Here is a 27,691-nt window from a genome sequence, read left to right as displayed (position 1 = left end):
TTCAGAGTCAGGTTTCAGGCTTACTTTGGGGGAGTGGGAAGATGAGCAGGGCAGAGGAGGGAAGAGTTGGAGGTGAAGAAATCAATTAGTGGAAGCCACCTGGTGATGGTCACAAAAGACAGGCCATGTGGCAGTGACCATGAACTGGGGGCAGATAGGGAAAGAGACTCAGTATCTACTCAGCACCTAAAATAAGAGGGATTGGGCCACTGGAAACCAAAATAAATGGATCTTGTATTTATTTTGAAATTATATTTATTTATCAATACTTTTATAGTCCTCAAGTGCCCTGGGAGATAGATATTGCCTAGTCTTGTTTTACAGCTGGGGAAACTGAGGTATCGAAAGGTTGAGTCACTTGCCCAAGGTCACATCTCTAACAAGTGACTGTGAAATTAAAATTCCCAGTCCATGCTCTGGTTAAGCCTTAACGTTTATACATTCTTCCTAAAAAGTATTCTTTGTCATCCACCTTAGGACAGTTTAATTTCACACTGAGAGTGGAAAGCTGCCTCTGGCCCCTTGAAAGCAGCTGAGTGTAGAGTTTAAATGAGGGTATTGATTAAACCGGCCATAACCCCCATCTCAGCCACCACCCGAAGCCACAGCATCCCCAGACAGGACGCCAGCCGGCCACTTTGCTGAAAGTATCCCAGGAGGGCTCTGGTGCCATCCCCCCACCCTGCGACTCAGCCTCGTCGCTGGTGCACGTTTGAAAGCCCACACGAGAAAATCAATGCTGTTTGCAGTAACTGAACGGAGTTCAGACCATGCATGGGGGACTGAGAAGGGACTGTCCGGGGGAAGCTGCTTTCCTCTGAGGAGTAATACTCACGCTCGGGAGTGACCACTTCTCTCGAGGCCAGTGGGGGATGGGAAACGGGAGCAGTGGGGAGCAGGCTGTCCCACAGGTCCTTTGCCAGGCCAGTCGATGGAGGTACGCAGGACTGGGCTGAGCCCCTGGGCCTGAGGCCTGCTCTCCTAGTTCCACTAGCCATGGGCTGTACTCCCTTGAATGTTCCTTCTCTGCTCGCAGCCTCTGTCTCATCCGGTGGAAAAGGATGACCGGAGAGCCTCTCCCGCTCTTCACGCCCACGTTAGCCAGGCTCCCTCCACCCTGACTGGCTGCATCTTTCCCAGGCTCCTTTTCTTCCTCAGGGTTGTCCAGCCCAATATCCACAGTGGGACCAAGGGGGCCTGGGAGACCCCCAGAAGTACATGCCCCTAGTGCACATGTACGTTCTTCCAGAGGACAACCATCGTCAGATCCAACGTCATTTCATCAGATTCCAAAAAGTTGCCATGATCCAAATAGAGCTACCCGGTGTCTGACACAGATACTCCCTCTTCTCTTCCCCCTCCACGCACATTACCTGTCCTAAGTTCTGCTTCCTCTGGTCCACATCCTTTTCTGGACTGCAGTGGTGTGTGGGAGGTTTTCCTTCATGCATTTCTAACATGTCAGTGACGCAACAGTCCACCACACCCAAGTAGCCAGACCTCAGAACTGTTCAAATGCATGTCTCAAGAATGCCACCAAGATGGCGGGCCTAGTGATGAGACTGGCAACGTCCTGGAGTCCTCAGGAATGCCCTTGAGATGACTTTGTATGGGTCATACTGGGCCAGAGGCCGTAATTACCTTCCAGTAAATGCCCCCAAGCCAGTGCCTCGGCCTCACAAAAGAAGACCTGCTGTGCTGCCCACAACAAGCCCCTAGCCCCGGCTGGCTACTCACTGATTAGAGCAGAGAGGCCCCTGTGGCCCGTAGTGGAGGCCCCTGCAGGAGCACAGCTTGACCCTCTGGCTCTCTAGGGGGCAGCAAAGCCCCCAGAACTCTTCACTGAAGACTGTTCTGCCATGTGTTTCTCATCACACCACTGTTTGTAAAAGCTGCCAGAAAGCCAAGAAATTGTGGTAGCCTTTTCCCCCTTAGCTTTATTTTTTAAAGGAAAAAACCACATGCAAACACTCCAACCATTTTTTTTTTTTTAAATCACATTTGGTCCCACAAAGCATTTGGTGTTAAAAGAAATTCAGGAAGTCTCAAGTAGTTTCTAAATGAGACTAACTTCCCTTTATTTCCTAAGACTGGCCCAGTTACCATTCAGCAGGGAAGCACTGGGATCAGCGTTGCGATTACGGCTGAAGTGGGCTGGGCCTCACCTTTCACCTCCATAGAATGGCCAGAGCTCGGAGGATCCAGAACTGAGAGGCAGGAGAGCAGACTCTGGCCACCTTTCTGTAGTGTGGATGGCCTTGGGTCAACCTCTCTCCCATTTCCTCATGAGGGGGTGGAACTGCGTAGTCCCGAAGATGCCTTTCAGCAGAAGCTCTATGATCCTGTGAGGATCTCAAAGTGCTTTTCCAGAGCTGGCTATTATTTAAAATACCCCTCGTGCATAGATGCTGTGAGAAGTCAGGAGGGCAAATTGATAATATATCATGGTACGGCAAGTAGTCAGTCAACTATCAAGTACGTACTGAGGACAGATGGGGTCCAGAACATTGCCAGAAGTGGAAGACGCTTTGAATTTATTATTTTGAGAAGTGTTTGTAGGTATCTCACAATTGACAAAAATAGGAATGCTTCTTCTCACCCTCCGGGAAGTAGAGAAGCAGCATTGCTACCAAGGACAGGATCACGTGGTGGCTGAGAAGATGGACTTTGGGGTCAGAGTGGTTTGTGTTCCAATCCATACCATGGGGTTGTGCCACACAAATCAGCCACAAAATCTCGTTAGTGTAGCAGAATGCAGTTTATTCTTCACTCTGGCCAAGTCTAAGTGGGCAGGATGGCCCTCTTCTGTATTGTAGTCTTTGGAATATGTGACCCCCAAGGCTCCTTCAGCAGAGAAAAAGTAAGAAGGTTCGTGCCATATGTTTTTAAGGGTCAGGGCTGTTAGTGGTCATACCACATCCCCTCTCAACCTATTGACCAGAATCCGGTGGCATGACCCCAACCTAACTGAGAGGCAAGAGCTGGGAAATGCAGAGAAGCACATAGATATTTAATCTTTAATTCTCACATCTGTAAGATAATGATTGTAATGTTGATCTCGTGGGATTGTCATAAAAGATGATACTACTGAGCCTAGTGCCGGACATTGAGGAAAAAACTCATGGAGCGGCATCTTGAAGTATTAGAAAGCTAAGTCACTACCTTGTTTGTGATGGTCTTCCAGATGCAATCCTAAGGACCTTTGTCTTAAAACCACAGATCCCAAGGGATGTCTCTTAATGACTAAGCCAGACCATGTCTACCTCTAAGGATCATTTGCTTAATTAGCAGAGACAAGACAAACAAACACACGGCCAAGGATCAGAAGAGTCAGAAGCATTAATCTGCTTTTTCAAGTGAGGGCTTGGTGAGATGAAGAAGCAGGAATAAAGGAAAAGGGAGAGAACTTTTCAGCTCATTAGAAAAAGGAGGTCAACGTTCAAGATGCCAGGGGAGCCCCTAGGATCGGCAGAGGCCCCTCCATCAGGGCAGAATTCTCTCTCTCTCTGCAGTGTATCCCCAACACCAGGGACAGGACCTGGCCATGGCGGATGCTTAATGTATTCTGGTTTTATTGTGTGGGCCCCTTGTGTTTGGTGGCGTGGTGGCCTGGGGCTAGTCAGTGAGAAGTCAGTGGGGGCCCTGAGCCGGTGAGAGCACTTCCATCTGCATATACACACACACATATACATATATATTATATGTTACATATATTATATGTAGTAATACACATATATTATAATATTTATATACGATATAATTATATGCTAATATACATATATCTATATAAATATATATTTCACTACTATTTACAAAAAATTTTTTTTGTGAGAGAGGCGAACTATTTTGTATTCCAGAATGAAACTTAAGTGTATGTCTAAGATGAATGCGTTTGAAATAAGAGATCTTAAAAATAGAATGGAGAGAAATTGTCATCAGAGCAGAGGTCAACAAACTTCTCTGTAAGGGGCTAGATAGTAAGTCTTTTTGGCTCCAGGGGCCGTAGAGTCTGTGTCACAGCTCTGCTGCTGTAGAGTGAAAACAGCCATATATGACATGTCAATGAGTGTAAGTGGCCGTGTTCTAATAAAATGTATGATTACTGAAGTAGGAATTTCATATTATTTTCATAGGCCACAAAATAACATCCTCCTTTTGATTTTTTTTCAGTTATTTAAAAATGTTGAAAAGAAAAGGGGGGGTGCCTGGGTGGCTCAGTTGCTAAGCATCTGCCTTTGGCTCAGGTCATGATCCGAGGGTCCTGGGATCGAGGCTCTGCATCGGGCTCCCTGTGTCTGTCTCTGTCAACTAAATAAATAAAATCTTCAAAAGAATAAAAAAATGTTTAAAAAAACTATTCTTAGCTCATGAGAGGTATATAAACAGATATTGGGCTGAACCTGCCCCGTGGGCTGCAGTTTACTAACTCCCGAGTTAAGGAAAATTCACCGCGTCTTTTTCATCAGACCACGTCACAGTCTTATTTCAAAGATGTTCCTATGAATGAAACTTATTTCTTAGTGTTCTAGAGAAACAGAATGTACTCTGTAGCCCACCTATTTGCATATACAAAATATGGTACAAATATGGAGCGAACATGAACGCCCTTAGCATCCCAGTGGAGCAGCCTCCTCAAGCCTAGTTACTGAAATCCATGAGATTAATATTTGGATACGCATTTCCCACAAAGACAAACTTCAGATGGGACATTAAGCTGTACAGCACTCAGACCAGCTCTCGCCTGTTTTCCCTGAGCACATGGCCCTTTGTTGTGTGTCTCAGATTTGGTTCTATCTACTCATGTTGGGCCCACACTGATGGTGAAGAAATGGTCAAATTATTGCCAGTCTGGTCAAATGATGTCATTAAACAAAACAAAACAACCAACCAAACAAATAGTCTACTGAAAATGCGTTTTCTAGACCCTTCTCTTTACCTTATCAAGCAAAAGCGAAGAGCACTTGGTATTTATTAATAATAATCAAAAACAATCAGTTCTGAGAGCCTGCCAGATTCTGTGTGCAAAGGCCAAAATGGGCAAGGATGATCCTAAATTGCTATGGTCTTGGCTTACCTAGCATCTTGCAGGAAACTTGCCTGGTACTCCAGGGACAGCAGATGAATCTGCTTATTTCCAGTATATTCAGGAAGACATGCGTGATGGACCTGTGCAGAGCACCATCTGCAGGCGGATGGAGAGTGCACTCATGGTGTGCAGCTGAGCTGGAGGGATGGCTGTGGGGCTTTGAGGGTGAAGAGCTGAGTCCAGAAGGGGCCACAGAACATGGAACAGGACAGCTGGGCTTCCAGAGCTAAGCTGCCTGGGTTGGTCCTGGCTTTGCCAACTAGCCACGTGACGTTAGGCAAATGGCTTAAATTTTCTGGGCCTCCTTCTTCTCACGTGGGAAATGAGCCCGATCAGAGTACCAACAGGATTGTGAACACTAAGTGATGCATACACATAAAGGGGCTAAAACTGTGCCCAGCACATAGCAGGCACTCAGTACAAGTTAGCTTGCGCAGGTATCAGAGCAGTGGTGTGATGGAACGGAAGAACGCTGCCCTGGGGGCAGGCCGGGTTCTCACGGTCCCCCAATGATTTATGATCCGTGGGTCCTTCAAGAGCCATTTTACCTCTCTGGTCTCTAGTTGTCTTCCCTGTAGAGCGAGGACCAGAATGCCTTCTGTATCTGCCTAATGGCAGAGGGCTGGACCCCGTGACTTTCTGAAGAGTCCTCCGATGGCAATATCTGAAATTAAACAGTCACTTAGCAAGGCACAATACTGGGTAGTCAGTCCTGGCTAGCTATTGGGCCAATCGAAAAGCAGCAGCAAAAAAGAGAGAGATTAAGAGAGAGAGAGAGAGAGAGAGAGAGAGGGAGAAAGAAGGGAAGAAAGAAGGAAGGAAGGAAAGAAAGAAAGGAAAGTGAAGGGGAGAGGAGGAAAGGAAAGAAAACAACAAATAATTTTTAAAGACTTTTATTCACATGATTTACAACATTAAAGGAATTTTTTTTTTTAAAGATTTTATTTATTTGACAGAGAGAGCACAAGTAGGCAGAGAGGCAGGCAGAGAAAGAGGGCGAAGCGGCTTCCTGCTGAGCAGAGAGCTGGATGCGGGGCTCAATCCCAGGACCCTGAGATCATGACCTGAGCTGAAGGCAGAGGCTTAACCCACTGAGCCACCCAGGTGCCCCCATTAAAGGAAATTTAAAAGGTATTTTCATTTTAACACAAAGCAATCCAACAGTGGGCAGTAGACAATTATTCACTCGGAGATCACAAAGATCCACACAACTGATAATGATGATAAGTAAGCCACCGTCCCTCATCTCATTCCACCCTTACCTGGCCCTACCCATACAATTTTTGTGAAATGACATTTCTAGAAAATCTGAGCATGCTAAGGGGTTGAAGGCAGGGATTCCCACACAGGCAAGTGTATCTCATTCAGTTTTAGAGACAGTAGAAACTTGTCCTAACTCAGGTCTGCCTCTTACCTTCTTCTGGCTTCACATGAAAGCCTGTGCCAAGGTGAGAGGCTGGGTCGTTGCAAATCTAGCTCCACGCCTGGAAATAAAGTAATCAGAAACACTCGTCCTGCTGTCAGAGTCTGGTAAATTTCACTCTTACTGCCTACAAATAAGAAGTGGGTGAAGGCTACTTCAGAAGAGGACCAAGGGTACCCTTTCTTTTGAGAAATGGCTTCAAAGCCTCAGTGGCGAGGTGCCTCATATCTCCTGGCTCCCAGAATTAGCTCTGTCCAGTTAGGATGATCCTAACTGCTGGCACTGGAGAGTTCATTTAGTCCGGGTTGGGGAAATGTCAGGGGAACCTCCAGAATTTTGTATGGTGGTCTTGGACGAGACTCACGTCCTCTGAGGGGTCTTCTGGTTCCTTGCCCACAGATTGTGTCCCCCACAGGCAGCCCTAGAGAGTATCCACCCTTCCTATAGGTTCAGCATAAGATCCCCAAAAGATCTGTAGATCAAACTAGAAAGGGGGAAAGGAGCTCCAAGTTCTCACTGATTCTAGAACACCACTCCCTCCATTCCAGGTACCCTAAACTGGCTGCAAAACACCGGGAATCCAACACGGCCGGCATCGACATCTTCTCTAAGTTCTCCGCCTACATAAAAAACACAAAGCAGCAGAACAACGCCGGTGAGTGACCCCCTTCCACTCAGAACTCCTGACAGCCCTGCCCACTGCCCAGGACATATCAGACACCCGGGTCCAAGAAGCATCTGGCACCAGTGCTGTTCACTGTTCGCCCACATCCATGTACCCCGTGACACAGGGAGAGGGGTGTGGATCCTTCTTTTTGTCTAGTGCAGGACAAAAGGCCAGTGGGCCTTTGTGCTGAATTTGGAGGGAGGGAGGCAATTTGTGTTCTGAGCCCGTAATGGTCTGCACAGAAGTTTCCTGCCTTGGCCATACCGCTGGCCATTTGTCCCAGATTCATGATCTTGCCTGGGTCCTTGGGAGGCCCTACCTGGGACCACATATTCCAGCTTCCTTCTGGTCCCTGCAGACCTTCTGAAGGTGTCGTGCAGAGGTCATGGTGGGACAGCACGGTCACCACGTGGGTGGACACTGCAGAGGGAGCCCGGCCCTCTGCTTCTTTCCCCTGCTGCAAGCGCAGTGGATACTGGGGGAGCCGCAGCTCAAAACCTGGCCCATCCCCCGTCTGGCCTTGGCTACAGAGCCCAAGACTAGTTCTCCTGTGAGGGCTTCTCGGAGGGGTCTGTCTCAGTGCCTCATTTTAAGCTCCTAGCACTGTAAGTACCTCATTTGGCCTTTCCTTTAAGAACTAGACGAAGCAATTTGAATAGAACCATCAAACTGAGTACGTGTCACACTTGAAAAACTGTGTTAAGACCTAGGAGGAAAAAGAAGTTTTTGTGCCTCCCAGTGGGAGAAAGAGACAGGTTTAGGGGCAGAAGCCTGGAGCCCAGTACAGGGCCAAACAGAGCCAGGCTGCACGAATCTTGGTGAATAAAGGAGTGAACGAATGACCGTCAAATGAACACACGATGGACCCACACGTGGTGGGATATGCTAGACGTTTCAGGAGCTCAGAGGAGAAAGGCATCTTTTTGGACGCGGTGACCAGGAAGGGCAGCTATCATGAAGCGAAAGGGAAGACATTTTAACAGGAACAGAGTTGGTGCAGTGGGAAAGCTGTGTCTGGAGGTGAAGGGAGAGTCTGTGGGCTTCCAGTAAAGGGAGGAGGTCGCTGGGGTGGGGGTGGGAAAATGCCAGCGGCAGAGACTGAAGAAACTGACCAGAGCCCGCAGCTCCAGCCTGAGGGTCAGGTTTTATCCTGGGGGCCACGGCTGCCAATAGAGGGACGTGAGGAGGCATGAGAAGGAAACCAGCCTTCAGGGATAAGAAGAAGAAGAAGGGATATGGAGAGATTTTAAACAAGATCAGTGCTCCTGCTTCCCTGCTGTTTGGACCTCAGTGGGTGGAGGAGAGTCCCCAACAAAGCCATGTCCACCGGGGACTTGAGAATGAGGCCTTATCTGCAAATGGGGTCCATGTAAGAAGGGAACACAGAGACCCGGGGAGAGGTTCGTGTGAGGGTGGAACAGGGATTGGGTTGTGACAACCAGATTAGAGGGGCCACTAGAAGCTGAACGAGATGAGGAAGGGCCCCCTGGAGGGCCTTGGGAAGGAGCGCGGCCCCGCTGACACCTTGATTTTGGACTTCTGGCCTGTAACACCGGGAGAACAGATTTCTGGGGTGTTGGGCCGCCCACTGTTGTGGCGGGGCTGGGACGTGAAGGCAGCCCTTCAGGGCCACGTGCGCCAGGGAATTCAGCTCTGGTTTGCACATCCCACATCCAAAGCCCTGTCCTCTCAGCCACAAATACCTTCCTTCAGACTTGTCAAAGCACCCTCAGAAGGATTATCTCATTGGAACCTTCCAGAGTTTTCAAGTTACAAACGGCATTGACATCGTATCCATATTTACAGTTCTCTGATCCCAACCCCAAAGCAGCAGTTTCCACTGAACATCCCGTATCGGTTTCTTATAAACTCAAGGCTCTCCAATTTCCATTGTTTCCACTTCTCTTTCCCCCTGTTTTTCTCTGGGTTGAGTTCTGTCCCTGTGACTCCTTATGCCCAGACTCATCTGTGCATTTCAGAGCCCCAGCCTTTCTGCTGTCCCAGAGAGCCTGGCCCCATCACAGCCCTTGGCATGGGGGTTCTTCTGTCCTGTCTTGAACTGGACTCTGTGCATTTGTTCCTTCCCTGTAACTATGGCCTGCCTACCCTCCCACCACCCTCCTCCTCCGCTTTCCCTTCTCTTCACCCTTACCCTGCAGTTCTGGTCTGCTGGGTCCAGAAGTTCTTAGGCTCAGCAAGCCAGAAGCCAAGACAGAGAGTAGCTCCGTGGCGCACTGCACTCAGCCACTTGGCCCAGAGACAGGTCACACCCTGCTCTGTTTCCTGCCAGCTTTGTCACTGGTGTCGCCGGTGGCCCCCTGGAGGCTGCAGGAAGAGACCCCAGGCTTCTGTTGACACCCCTCCCTATGTTTCTTTCCCATTTCTCTCTCTGGATCTTCAACTCTGCATCTATTTCTTCAATATCCCTTCTTCAGATTCTCCCTTTTGTGTTTTCAACTTCATTATCTCTTGAAAAGAGCCCTCCCTCCCACCTTACCACCTAAAGCCTCCCAGTCCCCATAGATGCACTGGCCATGGCGTGTGCCTTTCCTGCCCTCTTGACATCAAAGTGTGAAAAAAACCAACATGGTGATGTGGTCCTGCCCAGTGGGTCATCTCTCCACTCCCATGGTGAATACTGGGGCTGCCATTCAAAATGTCCCTGTTTCACAAAACCTCGAAAGTTCCCAGCTACTGAGACCCAGCCCCCATCCAGGGGAGCCATCCACAGCTAGCACACAAGAGAATTGTCCGTTAGTTTGTACATTTGGTCGTTCACTTATTCATTCAGCAAACACAGGTTGCTTGGAGCGGCTACACGTCCAAGCTAATGTTTCAAGGGCATTTCTTGTGCACCAGGCACTGTGCTAGGTTCTAGAGTGGTCAAGACAAATGAGACCAAGTTGTTGCCCTCAAAGAGTTAACTGGGGTAGAGGGTGGAAAACATGGACAGGTGATTACTGACCTATGTTGGGACCCCCATCTGCCATTTCTAGCTGTACAATTTTACTAGAGAGACTTCTCTCTAAGCCTCTGCTTCTGCATCTATAAAACATACTTAGGAAGACTTTCAGTTTCTGCATCTGCCAAATAAGGCGATTAATAGCACGGCCAGGTCTATAATGCAGATTCGTTGACTCTATATGTCAGGGCCTACAAATTCCGACACGTGGGGAACGCTCATTTATTGTTAACTTTGATTATGGCTGCTACTGAAAAATCGAGGCAAACATGAATATTGGCATCAGAAAATCCCACTTCAGCTCTTACTGCCACCACCCCCAGCCAGCACTTCCAAATCTCGCACTCACATCATCTCATTTCTATGTGTTTCATTTTGTCTCCCACGTTCTTGGTGTCTTCTCCTCCTCTCCAAAGGCTACAGGTAGGAGGGTCTGTGACCTGGGCCTGCCTGTCACATCTTCAGGATTGTTGCTTTCGACCCCAAGTTAGGGTTTTGTGCTCTGGTTTGGTGTCTGTCACTGTATGGCCTCCTCCCTGGATAGCCGCCTCAGCCGGGTCCCGTTGGTCTGCTGAGAGCGGATCCCCCTCCATACCCTGCCACACCCCCTTCTCAGACTTGCTCTTCAGTTCCCTTCAAGACAGCCTGGACTGTCTCATGAGAGTCTCGCTCTCCCTCCCCCTGCGCACACGCTCTCTAAATAAATAAATAAAAGTCTCAAGACCCCATACTTAGTAAGATGCTACATGGCCTTACTTTCTGGCCACTTGGGTTTTCTCCCACTGCCAACCTGGTTTGCAGGCGATGCAGGGACTTTGTTTCCCCATATCTCAGAGACCGGCGGCTGTGTGGCGGTTCACCTTAAAGGCTGAAATCCACTGCCTGGGTTCAGACTTCCCTCTCTTCTCGCTGGCCTGGGGACACCAGGCAAGTTACTGCAATTCTCAGTGGGGTTCAAGTTTCTTCATCTGTAAAGTAGGGGCAGTAAATGTCCGTACCTTGTAGGTGTGCCAGGAACAGTGCCGGCACTGGGTTCAGATATCAGCTCTTTTTTGATTCTGTTCAGTTAGTCAGCATAGAGTTCAACATTAGCTTTTGATGCAGTGTTCAGTGATTCATGAGTTGCATGTAACATAATATACTGAACATCATCATCATCATCATAATTTTTTTTAAAGACAAATGTCAGCTCTTGTTCTGTGCTTTTATCCAGAGGCAAACAGGTACACCTCAGCAGAGAGGTCTGGGGTAAAAGTGTAGTTTGAGGGGGTATGTGTGTGTGTGTATATATATATATATATATATATATATATATATGGTACAGTCTATGAGTGAGAGGAAGGGAGCACTAGGGACAGCATGAAGGTTCACCCACACTTATGGGAGAGCAGCGAGAGAGAGGTCAGGGAGGAAGGTTAAGAAGGATTGCCCAGGGAGTGAAGAAGAAAGCTGGGAAAGGCAGAAGACAGGGAAGATCCTGAAGCTGCGGAAGGAACGTTTGTTTTGTTTCGTTTTGTTTTTAAGAGTGATCTGTGGTACAAAATGCTATGCAAAGGATCAAGGGAGGCTTCGTGCTGTGCACAGCTCCCTAGAAGGGTCCTTGGGCATCCTTCTCTGACGGCAGCCCCTCGCCTGCAGCAGCCCATTCCTCAGATCCTACACGGCAAGTGGGCGTCCAGGCTGGCCGGAGAAGCAGGGCCCTTCTCCCTTGGGGAGGCGAGGGGATATAGGCACAGGAGGAGACTGCTCTGAGTGGGACCAAGAGCCCACTGGGAGGCAGTGCTTGTGGCCCTGAGAAGGGACATCCCTGAGCGTGCAGAGAGCAGCACTGGGTGTGGGTTTGGCTGTAGGAGTCCCCGCTCTGAGCCCCTGCAAGGTACTTTTTCCATCCAGCAGGATGGCTACCTAGCCTCCTGGGTGCAGTAGTGAAGGTTTGCAGCTCAAGGATCATGGGAGGGCGCCAGCTTTGTCCATCCTGCCTTTGGCGCATCTGTAACACAGGGGCAGTCAGCAGCAGTCAGCTCTGTCCCCACCCCAGTCCGCTGTCTGCCCTGCTGTGTGGCTCAGAGGCGGAATCCGGCGGTGGCGTGGCCTCTACCGTCAGCGGCGCGTGGACCTCCAGCTCTCACATCACATCCTCCATCTCTTTCCAAAAGTGTTGCCCTCTGGCCCTGCAGCTTTCACGCTCCTCTCAGATGCCATCGTGGTGCATGGAGCTCCCCTGGCCAGAGACTCCGCAGCTCTGGCTCTCCTGGCTCCTCCCCACCCTGGCTCTCGCTCCGGCCACTGGGACAACCCTGCTCCTCCGCTCCAGCCCTTCACTTGTGGGCTTGCACCCACCCCCTCCTTACATGTCTTCCCCACTCCATCTTCTCTGCGGCGATCTGGGCTTTTCTCTCTGCGTACCCACCTTACACTGTGCATGTGTAACCCTCAAAATGCTGTTTGAACAGACTGAAAATCTCTGCCAAACCCCTTGGCTTTCAAGAAATTCATTTTAGCTGCTGACACTAGTCTGGCTGTAAGATACTCTATTTTACTTGATTTTTCACAATCTCTCTTTTTTCCGTATGCTTCAGTCCTATCAGTCTAGTTTCTTTCGGGTTTTGAACATAGGGCACGTGCTGGGTGATTAACAAAGAGGTCTAACCCGCATCTTTAGTTCTCTGTTACTCACTGTGTTTCAAGTCCCTTTTACATTTCTTCCAGCCCCATTCCGTTTCCCCAGATACACTTAACATTCCTGCCCAGGATCATTACCGTGTGGTTGTCATATTCTTTTCCTATTTTCTTTTTGCCTGGAGAGGGAGTGGACATACATATGCACGTAGACTAAGGCAACAACCCTGTGTTTCTCCTGTTCTGTTCACACCTGCACTTGCTGCCATCGCCATCCTTGTGCACATGCTGGCTTCTGAGGGACTCTCATTCCTTACCTCCCACGGTGTGTAAAAAGCCCCCCTCAGTCTCTTTTATCTCACCCATACATCATGTGAAGCCTTATGGCTTTCCCTAGCTACAAAACACACATACATGTCAGGCTGCTGGTACCCCATGTTTCTGAACCGAATGATTTTTTTTTCCCCAGTTTGGACGGTTTTGGTGTTTTGAGGCTTCCTTGGAACCCCTTCGTCTCTTCTTTCTTCAAGTGCAGCATTCTCTTGTATTTTTGCCTTTGTGTTCTTCTGTCTAATGGATGTTTTTATTTTCAAATGTATCCTCACTCCGCTCACCCCAGAAAGGCTTCATAACTGCTCGGAGGAGCACGTGATGCACAACCATGCAACATACATGAGAACGGGGTGCGAAAGGAAAGCCAATGCTGCACACAGACGCAGACCACAAATTTGGCACTAAACCTTCTAGCACATGAAGCCCAAAGGGACCTTCTGGTCAGCTACAGTTTGGTTCTCCCCGTAGACAAAAACATACTGACCTCCCAGGAGAGGAACTAGTATTACCGATCTGGGGGCTGGAGTCCTGGCACGGAGGAGCTGCTATTTTCATTGGCTTTGGCCTTTGCCTTGTGTGATTTCCCTTCTCTTTGTCTGTAGACTCCAGGCCGCTAACTTCACGCTCCTGTGACTTCTGTCCTCTTTCCCTGCAGGTGCCTGCTTCACCTTGCCCCTCCCTCCACCCTGGTCAGATAAATATTTCAGACTTTTCTTGACTTGTACCCCTTTTCTCCCCAAAATGCATTTTTTTCTTTTTTCTCTCCATGTATCTTAAGGGCCCTCAGAGCCTCCTGCAGCTTCAGGCCTATTCCGCCGGCTTTCCTCCTGCTTTTTGTCATTTCCAAGACTCAGATCAGCCTGCGCATCCATGTCTGTTTTTCATCATGAGGCTCAGGCACCTGAGCGGGCTGCCTTTGCAAAGATGTGTCCCTCTCCACTTATGGACGACTTGTGCTATCCTACCATACCCTTCGTAAAGTATTTGTCCTAATAAAATACTTCTACCTTCCTAAATAAAGCCCTAAAAGCCTTCCTTGGGTACCGAAGGTATGCTGGGACACAGTGCTGTGTGTTTGGTGTAAAGTCTCATACCACAGACTGAGCTGTCTCTCTAGCTTTTGCCCTTCCTTAGTTAGAAGTGTCGTGGCCATATTTTCCAAACTGAAGATCAGATGTTTAACAAATTGCTTTCATTGAAAATAATCCAATTATAAGAAATTGGTACTGTCCCAGAAAATCCAGGACACATGTCCCCAAATGAAAAGCACCTGGTTGGGGCTTAGCCCTCTGCTCCCGCTTCTCCCCAACCCAAATCCAAACCCGGCAGCCACCACAGGGGGAAGGAGAGTATATCAGGGTTCCTACCACCTCCCGACCCCAGATCCTTTGCTGAAACACAAGCTCCCTTAGCCACGAAGCTCGCTGAGCAGTCCCGATTCTGTTTGCAAACCAAGGCCAGGGTTTCCTCCTTCCTGAGACTTGCATCAGCGGCTTCACGTCCTGAGACCTGGAAACACGGAGTGGGCTCTGTGGGCTTATTCTGAGAAAATTGGCAATCACAGCCATATATCAGGAAGAGGACCCTTGGAATGTTCTAGAAACCTCGGTGAGCTCGTCTCATCATTGCGATGATCATTCTCACTTGATGGAAGTGTCATTGAAGGATGACACTGCACATATTAATACAATATCAGTTACCCCCATCCCGTCCCTCTCCCGTCCCTTCATCTTCCCCCAGAGCCCTCATGTATGGTAGCATGACCAAGGCAGATGCACCCGCTTTCCTTGCTCCTTTCTCCACACAGGCCTGAATCTTCAAACTGTCCCGACTTCTCTCTTCTAAAAGGTGCCCCTTGCAGTGAGCCATACTTCTGGCTGATGCTGATGGGAAAAGATTCTGTCTATAGCCCTGGCCATCGTTCTTTCCCTGCCGCATGCCCAGTGGTTTGTGTCCACACGAGCTCATTCCTGCCCTTCCACCTCGCAGCCTACCTGTCTGGCTGACCATTCCAGCAGACGGGCTCCTCCGGCCACCTGATCTGTGTGCACCTCCCTGTCCCAGTGGTCGAGTACCTGCTTCCTAGCTATACCCCTCACTCCCTTCTAGTAAAATCTGTCACTAAACAAGGCCAACCCCACTTGATGTATGGAATTTGAGGTTCATGGGCTTCATCCCAATACTAAGAAGTTTAGTTAAATCTGTACAATGGGCTGCCAACAAAAGAAGTGAGTGTCCCGTCACTGAAGGGGCACAGAAAGAGGCTGGACCTATGGAGGTAGGAACTGCCTGATCTAAAGTGTCATCTATTGTAAGACCTCATTATTTAAATTACCAGTAAAAAAGCAAAAAATGCTTTCAGATAAACAAAAATCCTTTCATTTCAACTATAACATGTTGATTGTGAGAAACAGCCTGATTTCAGAGATGTCAAGTATTAAAAAATGAAACATGAGGGGTAGATGATTCCCATAAACTTTCCCAAATGGGACATTCTATAATTTGCTAGAAGCTCTGCCATGGAGCATCAGATCCTCCTTACGCTTGGCCTTGAGTGATGCCTTTGGAAAGAAAGTGAATTGAGGTCAGCATTACTTTCAGATCCTTCTAGGCTGTCTGTCCTAACTCCATATTGGCTGAAGGGTCAGCTGTGTCCCTGTCTCTCGTGCCTGGAAACACATAGCACCTGTCTCATAGGTTAGGGATTGGCAAGCATTTCCTTCCTTCCTTTCAGATTTTATTTATTTATTTGAGAAAAAGTGAGAGCAGGAGAGGGGGAGGGGCAGAGGGAGAGGGACACGCAGATTCCCTGCTGAGCAGTGTAAGAGCCCAGTGAGGGCTCGATGCAGGACTCGATGTGGGACTCCTCGATCCCAGGACCCTGAGATCATTACCTGAGCCAAAGGCAGACACTTAATTGATTGAGCCATCCAGTCTCCCCTCCTCCAAACATTTTCTATGAAGGGTCAAATAAATATTTCAGACTTTTCAGACCACAGAGGCTGTCCTAGCTGCTCAGCGCACTGTTGGAAATATAAGGGAACCAGAGACAACATACAAGCAAGGGAGTGTGGCTGTGTTCCTATACGGCTTCACTTACGGACACCCACTGTTTGAATTTCACATTCTTTCCAGGGGTCATGAAATAGTCTTCTGAATTTTTTCACCCATCCCCAAATGTAAAAACCATTCTTAGCTTGAGGGCAGTGCGAAACGACCAGTGGGCTGATTTTGGCCCTTGGACAATAATTTGCTGACCTTTGTCTCAGGCCATCTCAGACTCTAAGAGCAAGTTTCTTTCTTTCTTTCTTTCTTTCTTTCTTTCTTTCTTTCTTTCTTTCTTTTTTTAAAGATTTTATTTGTTTGACAGACAGAGATCACAAGTAGGCAGAGAGGCAGGCAGAGAGAGAGGAGGAAGCAGGCTCCCTGCTGAGCAGAGAGCCCGAGCCCGATGCAGGGCTCGATCCCAGGACCCCGGGATCATGACCTGAGCCGAAAGCAGAGGCTTTAACCCACTGAGCCACCCAGGCGCCCCAAGAGCAAGTTTCTTAATTTCTAGACTTCTCAGCCTCCTCCTCTGTAATAGGGAGATTCTAACAGTGTTCTTTCTTGTAGCCTTGTCATGTTAATGACATGAATGAATGCAGTAAAGCCCTGAGGACAGTTCCTGGCACACCATAGGCACCAATATGGGATAGCTATTGCTACTTTGCTGCTGCTAATTTCATAAATCCTCCCCCACATTCCCTGGTGTCCGGCCTCCGCCCTGGGTGGCCCGGCTCTCATTGAATGTAGCAGCATGTGCCGCCCTCTTCTGGCAGCGGGAGGGATCTGCGCTAGAGGGGGCTGATCTGTCAGCCTTGAGAGGCCGGTGGATTTTCAAGCATCCACTTTCATAGGAGAACCAGCTATACCAAGTTTTGGCTGGGATTTCAAGAAGAGGTCACATCTTTCTTGGGGCCTCAAAGCCATCTTCCATTCTCTGTCCCCCACACCCAGGGTGGGGCACGTCCAGCAGGCCCGATGGATCTCCGGAGTGGCTGCTGGCTACCTGCTAACCAGATGCTTCTCTCTTCCTTCCCTCTTCCCCTTCCACCACCTCCAGTCTTTACTTTTATGAACTTCCTGGACCTAAAATAGGAAGGTGTTTGACAGGATTCAAAGCGGCCGGGGAGGGCCCTTAGCCCAGAACCAACAAGCCCCCTACTATCAAAGGCCTTCTCCCAAAGCATCCTGAATGCAGACCGCTGTTGGGGGATGAGAGTGGGGAGGCGTGAGGTGGAAAGTTTTTCCGGATCCCCCAGGATGTGGTGAGCCGTGTTTAAAAGAGAGTGGATATTTATTATCCCAAGCCACTTCAGTCACGAGGTGATTATTTCCTCCTCCTCTTCCTCCCTCCCAGCCCTCAGCCCCATGTTCTGGTGGTGGGCCCAGTCTGAAGGCCTCGGCCTGTCCAGGGGGATGGGCACGGCCCCGCCTCTCATTCAGCACCTCCCCCCACCCCCCAGTTCTGGGGGGAGAGCTCAGGCGATATGAAAAAGGTAGGAATGTGAGCTCTAATGACGCCGCTGAGGCGCAGAACCCAGCAAGGTGGCCATGGGATTCCCGGTCTATCCTATCAGAAACACTGATCTGTTCTTTTGGAGAAAGACAGCTGTGTCCCAACTCAGGACAACTGGTTCCCTGGACAAAGTCCTCAGCCCCAGCGGTTATCATGGTGGAGGCTCCTGGGTGGTCCCCGGACCACCACAGTGGTGAGGATAACGAGGTGACTGTCTTGCCACTTCCTCATAAAGCAGCCATTGCTGTCTCGTTTCAAAAACGCCTCTGGTCATAAAGGAACCCTTCAGGCTGCCTTCCTTGGCCACCCCTGCGCGCAAAGAGCCAACTCAGGATATTTTGTTTGTTTGTTTGTTGGGTTAAAGTTTTGCTTTGATTAGCATTCTTACAAGGAAAAACAAATAACCTAGGCTCGGTGGGACCCACCTCCGAGGCTTGGCGCGTCCTGGACCCATGCGCCCCCTCCCAGGCGGCGGGTCCTTGAGGCTGGGAGCAAGAGGGAGGGGAAGGGCTGAGTATTTCCTTCTGGCACCTCCCAGGAGTTGCCCAGGGGATTCCTCTAGAGGGCCTTTGATTTGGTTCATTATTGAGGCGGATGCCGGCAATTTCTAATTTAACAAATTTCGCTTCTGAACCAAATCTTTGGAGGGCGGTTGGTGGTGGCATGGCACGCTGACTGGGGCCAGGGCCGGGGGAGGGGGGACGGTCCTGCGTGGGTGGGCGCATTCATTAGTGGAAGGAGCCGGTGTTAGCTGTGTGGGCTCCCCGGCTGGAGTAGAGCAGAGACCACCAACACCATTCCATGTGGTGGAATTTCCCGCTGTCTGACCAGAACGAGTTCGCCTGGCCTGGCCTGGCCTCACATCAAGGCCTGGGGAATAAAGGAACATTAAATGACTCATTTGAACCCTAGTTAAATGCTCTTTTCACCCCCGGCTACCGTTACCTCATTCTGTGTACTCGACACCTCTTGTCTTTGTGCAGTCTACACATGGGAGCTAAATATGTTTCTCTCTCTCTCCACACATACACATGCGCACACACACATGCACACACACACAGCTCTTGTGTGTTCTGATATTTCTAGGTACTAGCCAAGGCCATTCAACAGCTCCTGAAATAAATGGCATGTACCCATTCATCTGAAAACATGTGCTTACACGTGGAGTTTTATTAGTGATGAGACATGACATGGGTCTCACGTCTTCAGTATTAAGCATGATGGTGTTTAGACCACAGAAGGGCAGTCGTGTGTGCGTGAGTCTGTTTATACTCCATCGTGTGCATGTGTGTCAGGAGAACTGTAGTTGGTGGCACAGGGTCTGTGCTTAGAACTCCTCATCTATGATTAGCACACAGCTCTGAGGGAAAATTCTCTCTTGTCTTGACTCTTGGTGTAGAGTGGGTCTGGACAAAGTAGCATGTAGAATGGGTTTCGCCGTTTGGGGGGATGACAAGATATGAAATCCAGGTGGTGTCTCGAACCTTCTATTGAAAACATTGAGACACCTCAATGATAAACAATCCTTGTCAAGTTCAACACTGTCCCGTCCAGGCAGGATGGACCATGGTGTCTCCACGTCTCACAGGAGAGGTTGGCACATGGAGCGATTGTTCAGAAGACGTGAGGGAGCCATGATGGTCACAGGACAAACCAGGCATTTCTCAGCTTTCAAACTCTTTTGCTACAAACTAAGTAATGGGAGTTGAAACCGGGGGCTAAATCCAGTCTGGTATTTGGAATTATGTTCTATGACTGGAACTGTGTCTCAGCTGAGAACCTATAATGCTTTCATAGCCTCTGTTATAGTAAATGGAGCCTCATGGTGGAGAAAAAAAAAAAAAAGAGTTTTTTTCTGTACCACATATAAAACCAATCAATTAGAACAGTTCTCTCATGAAGACCATCAGTGTGGTGGTGGTAGCGGTGTTTACTTAAGTGGTATTTTTCTTATCATCCTCATTTTTATAAAATGCATTCAAGGAACATTGAACTTAGTGTTAGAGGTGGAATTTCACCAAGAATCAGAAGTGAAGACACAGAAAACCAAATACTTGTGTTCTTCCAGCCAGAAGTCAGAGGTCAGACTATTCTTTTAGAAAGCCCTGGTCAAAGAAGCATTTAATGATCTGCGTCATAGTAAGAAATATATTTCTCTGCGCCTATGTCCAGAACCCCTCCCATTTCTGAATATTCTAGAGAAGGGGTTGAAACACATGATTCTTTTGTGTTGAGCTCTGACTCTGATGATCACGTGCCCATTGGTGTTTGCAATGACAATTACCCACGTTTGGCTTCTGTTTGGGGGACCTCAAAGGCAGGTATTATTTAACACTTGGCCCATGTCTGACCCTGGCCTCAGTCTCACCTGTGTCACCTGGCTTAGAGATGCCGGGTTGCTGATGACCTATACTCATTTGGCTCTGATGAACCCCCAGGAGGGCATACCAGGCCAAACAAATGATTTCCCTTCATCCATCCCTGAGAGACCAAATGTTATCATTACATGAAGAAAGGGAACCATTATAGGCCCTTTAATGAAATAAAGCCAGTTGCATAAGCATATAGAGACATATAGAATTACATTTTAGGTTCCCTCACTTTTCCTCAAACCCCATTGAAGAGCTCATTCTTTCAACAAACACTTATTCAGTACCAAGCACTGTGCAAGGTGCTAGAATAATAATGGAATAAAGAAATATTGACAATATCTATGTGAATTGGCAAAGGTTGTGTTTGGCCGCATGTCATAGAAACTTGATTACAGATGCTAAAGCAAATAATTGATTTTATTTTCCTTAGCAAAAACCTAGGCAGCATTTTACTATGTGCCATGCCCCGCCCTAAGCACCCTTTATAAATGTTTACTTCTTAATAGGAGTTTGCTTTTCTCACCTAACAAGTCCAGAGGGTAGAGAGGTTTGGTTGGATGTAGTTGCTCAAAGAGTCATGGGTCTAGATCCTTAGAGCACGAATCCTCTGTCTTTAATGTGTGACTTTCATCCTCATGTCACAAGATAGATACTCCGCTTCCTGACGTTAAGTCTGAGTTCTAGGCAAGGGCAGCTGTGTCTGTCTTTTCTCTCCCCAAATCCATGAATTTCCATGAATTTCTACTTCTATCTTATTGATCATACCAGGCATTTGGTCTTCTCTAGTAAAAGTCTGGGAAGAGAAGCGTTTTTAACTGGGACATTACCACTCTGAGGAGATCTGGGTTCTTTCAGTAACAAAGAAGGCAAGCATGAATATTTGCATATAACTCACTTTCAGCTTAAGGTGATTAAAAAAAAAAGAGAGACTACAGTGAAAATAGCTGATCTAGCCATGCCAAAAAAAGCCATAGTATTTCAAATTCTCCTTTGGGGTTGACCAACTCTGAATCATTTCCCCACGTTGATTTTAAGAAATAGAAGAATAGGGGCGCCTGGGTGACTCGGTTGGTTGAGCATCTGACTCTTGGTTTCGGCTGAGGTCATGATCTCAGGGCCCTGGTATGGAGCCCCATGAACGGCTCTGTGCTCAGCAGGGAGTCTGCTTGAGATTCTCTCCCTCTGCCCCTCCCCCTCCCCAGCTCTCTCTTTGTCTTTCTCAAATAAATAAATCTTAAGAGAAAGAAAGAAAGAAAGAAAGAAATAGAAGTATAAAATTGTATCCTTAGGGGCACCTGGGTGGCTCAGTGGGTTAAGCCTCTGCCTTCAGCTCAGGTCATGATCTCAGGGTCCTGGGATGGAGCCCCGCATCGGGCTCTCTGATCAGCAGGGAGCCTGCTTCCCCTCTCTCTCTGCCTGCCTCTCTTCCTAGTTGTGATCTCTCTCTGTGTCAAATACATAAATAAAATCTTAAAAAGAAATTGTACCCTTAATCTGCAATACTCTGACTTCAAACTTTAGAAGATGCAAGCCATGCAATGAAGGCACCCAGCGAAGAGCTTCTCCTCCGAGACCATAATCCATGTGGAGGCAAGTTCAGGTACCCAGGGGGCTGCTCTGAGCAAGGGGGGTGGAAGGTCTAATTGTGGTGTGTTGGGGGACTTCTGCAAAAGTATCCCTCGACTCCCACCCCTATGGAACTTACCCCTTAAGGTTGCCGCGTTGCATGACTAGGAGGAACAAGGCTCGCTCGGGTGGGACTGTGGTTACGACAGCAGAGTCAGAGTGAAAGGACCAGCTGAATATTCAAGAAAACACTGCCTAACTCATTTGGGGTGACTTCCTCAGGGTGGAGGACAAGTCAAGCACAATATTTATCCAAAAGACTTTTTTCTTGCAACTCTAGGAACTTACTAGCCCTTTTGCATGCTGTTGATGTATTTTCTATATCACGCAGCATCCCACCTTGCACAGAAGAACGGCTCACTGCGTGGCAGACGTAGTTCTAAGCCTCCAACAGGCATCACTCATGGCTACCCTACGAGGTGTGCTTTGTTAGGATCTCTATTTCATAGAGGAGGAAACTGAGGTGCAAGAGGTTAAGCAGCCTGCCCAAGCTCATAGGTGGCCGAGCCAGGATCCCCACGCAGGCAGCTAGTCCCATCGTGTGTGCACCTGACCTCTATACAGGATACATTGAAATAATCCATTATTTAAAAGGCATGTGGTGCTGAGTTTTTAAACAAGAGTAGGCAGGTCATTTAGGAAACTGTGATCCAGTCAGTCCATAAACTATGGAAAAACTACCATGTGTGTTTCCCAAATATACTACACAATCCCAGCTTCGTTTGGGGAGTCCTCACTCAGCAGCCATGGGAGGCCAGGGACAACGAAGCCGGCCCACCCACCGTGGGTGCTGGACAGAGAATGCGTTAACAAAGGAAAGCATGGGCAGCCAGGTGAGAGTTCACAGGGACAGGCACAGAACAATGGACACCAGTAATCATTTAGATTTAGAGCTGTGGTGGCCGGGTTCTAAATTTGTCAATGGCTATTATAGAAAAGATGTAGGCATTTGAGGATGAATAGGACAAAATGTGGTTAAATCACTTCAGCCTGAGTGTTTGGAGGGAGTGAGCACTGAAAAACAAAGTGTCTAGGTCCAAACGCTGGACAGAGGACGCAGAAAATATCTCCCTTAACTATGTTCATTTCGGGTGTTTGAACATGAAGACTGAGCCTAGTCTATGGCTTAAAAATAACCTGTTACAAAGTAACCATAAAAATCTCACAGTTTTCAGCCTGATTCAGTCTGCTACATAAACTACAACCAGCATTAATAGCTCCAGTCAGCATTTATGTCGTTCTTTCTATTAGCACAATGGTTTTTACAACCATTTATGAGTTTCTGGAAAGCCTAATAGAAAACACACATACATGTTTTACACGTTGGCCGTGGAAAAGATGCCGTTTGCGTCGGGCGAAGACCGGCCAGGCCAGGAGGGGTCGCCACCGCCCCGCGGCTGAGGTCTGGTCAGGCCTCCCTAACTGGGAACACAGTCTCTGCAGGTTCCCCCAGCTAGTCCCGCCCTCCCTGGCCCCTTTCTGCTGCTTGCTCTTTCCACTGCCTGGCTCCAGTCAGAGTCTGTCTTTCTCCATCTCTCTCTCTTCCTGTCGATAAGTTATCACTGGGGGAGCTCACAGGGTACAGGGTGTGTGTACAAAAGGAAGCCTAAATTTGAAGACATACATGATCATCTTTCTTCTTGAATTCACTGTGGCTTTCAGATTTAGAAAATTATTGGAATCTGGAAGTGTCTATGAGATGCATACCTCTCTTCATACTTTTAGAAAAAACGTCTTACGAAAGGCATGCCAAGTTTGTCCTAAATTCTTTACCATGCTGGTATGTTAAACACAGCCAAATGGTTGCCAAAGATGTGCCTTAAAAAAAAAAATATATATATATATATATATATAATATATATGTGTGTGTATGTACATATATACACACACATACATATATATTTTTCAATGCATGTGCTTTTACATACACATACATATATGTACAAATACATACACTTATATGTATATATAACATATGCCTATATATAACATATATGTACATGTTCACACACACACACACATAGTTTCTTTGTTGTTGGGAGTCATACCTTTCAACATGAGGAACTATCAGGTTGATCTGTGTTGATTCTGCACAACGATCCCCTATTGGGGAAGAAGCTCTATAGAGGATCTGTTTCTTCTTCAAGGAAAAATCCCTGACTACCTTAGAAATATCTCAATGAAGTATAGACCCATTCGCGTGGTAAATCTCTCCACCAAAGTGGGGTAAGGGGCTTCCCACAGTGTCCTATATTCCAGTCCACCATAGTTTTAAGACCTGAATCCTACCTTCTTACTGGAAAGAACCATGGGAGTTTGTCATTGAATTCGCCCCCCCAGTCAAAGCTGAGATCTTTTCTAGAACAAACAAATAATACCTATGGCAGCAAGAGCTACACCATCCTGCCAAGCTCAGCTGACGCCGCAAGAGGGAACAGTAGGGAACCTGTTGAAGTTGCCATCGCATTTTGCCTTCTCCTAAACCACTGTTTGTCTTCCCACCTTTCCTGTTTTCACCAGTGCCTAGAAACGGAGGTCTGGGAATGGCTTCCCACACAGGAGCCCCTGGGTTTTTCACAGCTAGAGTCCCTCTGACAACATCCTCCTCTCTGGCTGTGAGGCCAAGACTAGTGTTCTTGGTCTCATGCCAAAGGTGGACATGAATTCTCCAAACTATCAGACCAAGAAAGTTTGACACACTCCCATAGCTTGGAGAGAGCAATGCCAAATCCAAAAGAGATGATTCCAGGCGATCTGGGATCGCAGGCATGTTGGAAATGCAAGAGTGCACTCTCTGTTGCGAGCTGTCCAGGATTCTCCTTGCACCTGGGAAGCTCCTGGATGCTCGGAGAAGCTTCACCTTAGACACCCGCCTTCATTCTTTCCTTCCCTCACGTCCTCTTGTAAACTGAAGTTCGACAGCCATAATCGTCAGAGCTAATTTTCTGTTAAGTCCCTCTATGTACCAGAGTCCGCAGAAGATGTTTGACAGCAACCCATGAACCACCGTAACGAGCGCAGGACTCGGCCTCAGATCTCTTGAAAAGCAGAGTGGATGCGCCACTCTGTGACTGTGTCTCTGATCACAAGACCTGTCAGGGAAGCCTAATGCAGGGCTATGTGACACTCCAACCCAGGATCTCTGTCCCCTTCCCTGTTGATACCTGTGAAGGGTTAACGCAGAGGGCCAAGGCACAGGAAGATAGGGTGCACCACACCTGAAACAAAGCTTCGTTCCCATCTTCTACAAACCTGCCGCCATTTCTGCCTCTGTGGTTGAAGGACTGGGCATAGATAATGCTTCGAGTCACAAAAGGACCATGCAGATCAGCTACCCCTTACCTACTGTGTGTTCCAGAAGGGTTCCTGTGGGTCTGAGGGTATGAAGCCCAGTTCCCCACCTGCTAATAATTTTGCCTTTATGTGGTCAACCATTTGTCCTTATGTAACTCAACTATACTTGGGCTATATTTTCTGTCTTTAAGGACTTTTGCAACAGAGAACAGCCACATGACTCCAATTCCTTAAACTTGAGAGATGAATGTAGAGCTTTATGGAAGGTCTCTTATGGGGGAGGGATTTACATTGCCCAGCACAAAGCCAAATGTCCCCTCCCCCATCCCACCGTAGAACATCTTTGTCTCTCCTTAAAATTGTCCTTGTTAGGACAGCATTTATGTTTCTGTCCACCTGACCGACACCTCCTCCTCTCCCACCCCTGTAATTCTGAGCCTCACTGCTGCTCCAGCCTCTTCCTCTTTCTTGGATCTTTGGCCCTTGGGCATCTGTGTAAAGCAATATGTCCTCTCTGTTTCTGAAGAAAGGCTTCTTCCTCCAGAAAGGTGAGAGAGAGATGATATTATATTCTTCTTCTTTGATTGTTTTTGTTCCATCACATTATCATTCATGTTTAAAACTATCAGATGTCAACAAGGTGTGGCCATCTTTGTATTTTCTCTCCAAGAGTATGTGATGACCAGAGAAATCTCCATTGTGGCCTCCCTCAAACCACAGTTATGCTTTTTTTTTTTTTTTTTTTTTTTGGTTACATTGACATGATCTCAAAGGAGATGAAAAGGAAAAGCTTCCTCCAGTCCTCCAGGTATTTGTCAATATTTAGATATTTCTTTCTTCATAGAAAACACTCACGTGAATTTCTCTCTTTTCATGAGACATTCTACTGCCACACAGACAGTGTGACAGCATTGGCCTTGAGTAGAGGCAGAGTTAGTATTTGTTGCTGTGAAATGATGTGAAGGGTCCCGGTAGGCTCTCTACTCAGAGCTAAAGCCTTCCAGACCCAAGGATGGTCACTGAGAGTGCCAAGAATTCCAGCTAAAATCAAACCATTAGTAGAAGAATATAAATATTTTATCGAATTAGCTGGAAGGTAAGGGATGAGGCGTGGTGTCCTAATAGCCACACTCTTGTTAGGTAAATAAGCGCCTGTGAGAAAGGTCTATGGCACGGAAGGAAGACGGAAGGCTGAGCGGACTCCCCAAGAGCCATGGGTCAGTTCTTAGCACCGAGAGATGGCTTTGCAGAGTAAAAGAAATTTAAGTTTTGGAATCCAACAGTCCTGTTTTTTATTTTTATTTATTTTTAAAAAATATTTTATTTATTTATTTGACAGACAATGACAGCGAGAGAGGGAATATAAGCAGGGGGAGTGGGAAAATCGTCCTGGTTTTCTTCCTTATTTGGATAATAGGGCTAATATTTTGAAAGTACTTTTGCTTTGTCTTTCTTGAGTACATGATTCTGATCTGTCCTAAGCATCCATCAGCCCCATGACAGGTAAGAATTCTGTAGAAGGAATTCTAACAAAGGAAAAAAGAGCATTCACTATTTAGCTGCTGATTCAATGTAGCATTTTCAACAAGATAGTAGCCTTACAGGCCAAGCTATTGTCTTAAAATGCTCTAAATTCCTTTATCTTTCAGTTTTAGCACATCAAGAACCATGCCTAGAGGACTCAGCTCATAGAGAAGAAATAGCCCTTAGGTCTGTGCTGTGGGCCAGGGAGGCTAGCTGGTCTGTGGTTGATGGACTATTTGACCTAGGAAAATAAAAAGGAAAGTGTACCTCTCCTGGCCCAGGGGACTTGGGGATGAAGGAGAAGAGACAGGTAGAAGGGTCAGGGAAACAGAGATGCATCTGGGAAGCCCCATGTAGCCCTTTGCTTGGGTATCTTTCCAGGGCTTTGGAGGGAGCCAAACAGCCTACCTCTGACCACCACCCTAGGGTCAACACCCTTATACTTACTCTGGAAGGAAGTGGAAGTTTTCCTGAGCAGAGGTAACTGAGAAGAGACATAGGACCCGTGGACGCTTCCCAAAGCCTTCCACCCACTAGATCTCAGTACCTTTATCTCCCCAAGGCCATGAGGTCACAGCAATCCCCCCCTTCCCATCTACTCAGTGAGAAGGCAGAGGAGATGAAGACTTTATGAGAAACTGAGCATTTTTATGCAAAAGAGACCAAGAATTCTCTAGAGGACTATTTATGACATCAGACTAAGTTGTAATCCAGAACTGACTAAAATAAAGTTGTCTTTCTCCCATCACCCAGGGGTTGGGGCTCATAAGGAAGACAACAGCAGTTAAAAACAGAACCAGTGTACATCTGAGGAACTGTTGGCTTGCCCATGTGTCTGTGCCCTGAAAAAGTCCAAGACTCAATATCTCTATCTGTTAAATGGGTATAAATAATAATTCCCATCTCAGTAACTTCACTGTGTACTTAAATGATAGGTTGTGTAAACATCCCCAGTCTACTTGAGAAATTCAGTTAGTATATTTCTTGCTGGTGCTGGATCTGAGCCATGTGAGAGACACAGTGGGACGGAAGGTCCTTGGCCTGGGGCCAGCTCCCCATAGCCATGATTGTCTTCTCCATGGGAGAATTGAAGAGATGCCCGTCCAGGCTGCCGCTGGTGGTTGGAGGCGGCCCCCTGGTTCTTACCTCTCTCTCTGCAAGTTCACGTGCCAGAGAGAAAACACACACGAGGAGCTGAGGTGCAGGACCCCGGGCCCACAGAGC

General features: G+C 47.7%; 1 protein-coding gene across 2 annotated transcripts in view; it reads left to right on the top strand.

The window, feature by feature from the left end:
* CLIC5 (chloride intracellular channel 5) overlaps positions 1-27,691 on the top strand; it is a gene marked incomplete at its 5' end in the record, with an annotated part of 156,681 nt that overhangs the window by 113,621 nt on the left and 15,369 nt on the right. For both annotated transcript variants that reach the window (XM_080806300.1, XM_080806301.1), the window contains one exon: positions 7,058-7,164. In XM_080806300.1, the coding sequence (XP_080662426.1) occupies positions 7,058-7,164 (107 nt within the window). The remainder of the gene's footprint in view (positions 1-7,057; positions 7,165-27,691) is intronic.

Source organism: Martes martes, assembly GCF_963455335.1.
Source record: "Martes martes genome assembly, chromosome: 6".
In the NCBI taxonomy this organism is placed as follows: domain Eukaryota; kingdom Metazoa; phylum Chordata; class Mammalia; order Carnivora; family Mustelidae; genus Martes; species Martes martes.
The sequence above is the reverse complement of the archived record's forward strand: the minus strand, read 5'-3'. Positions and strand labels throughout refer to the sequence as shown.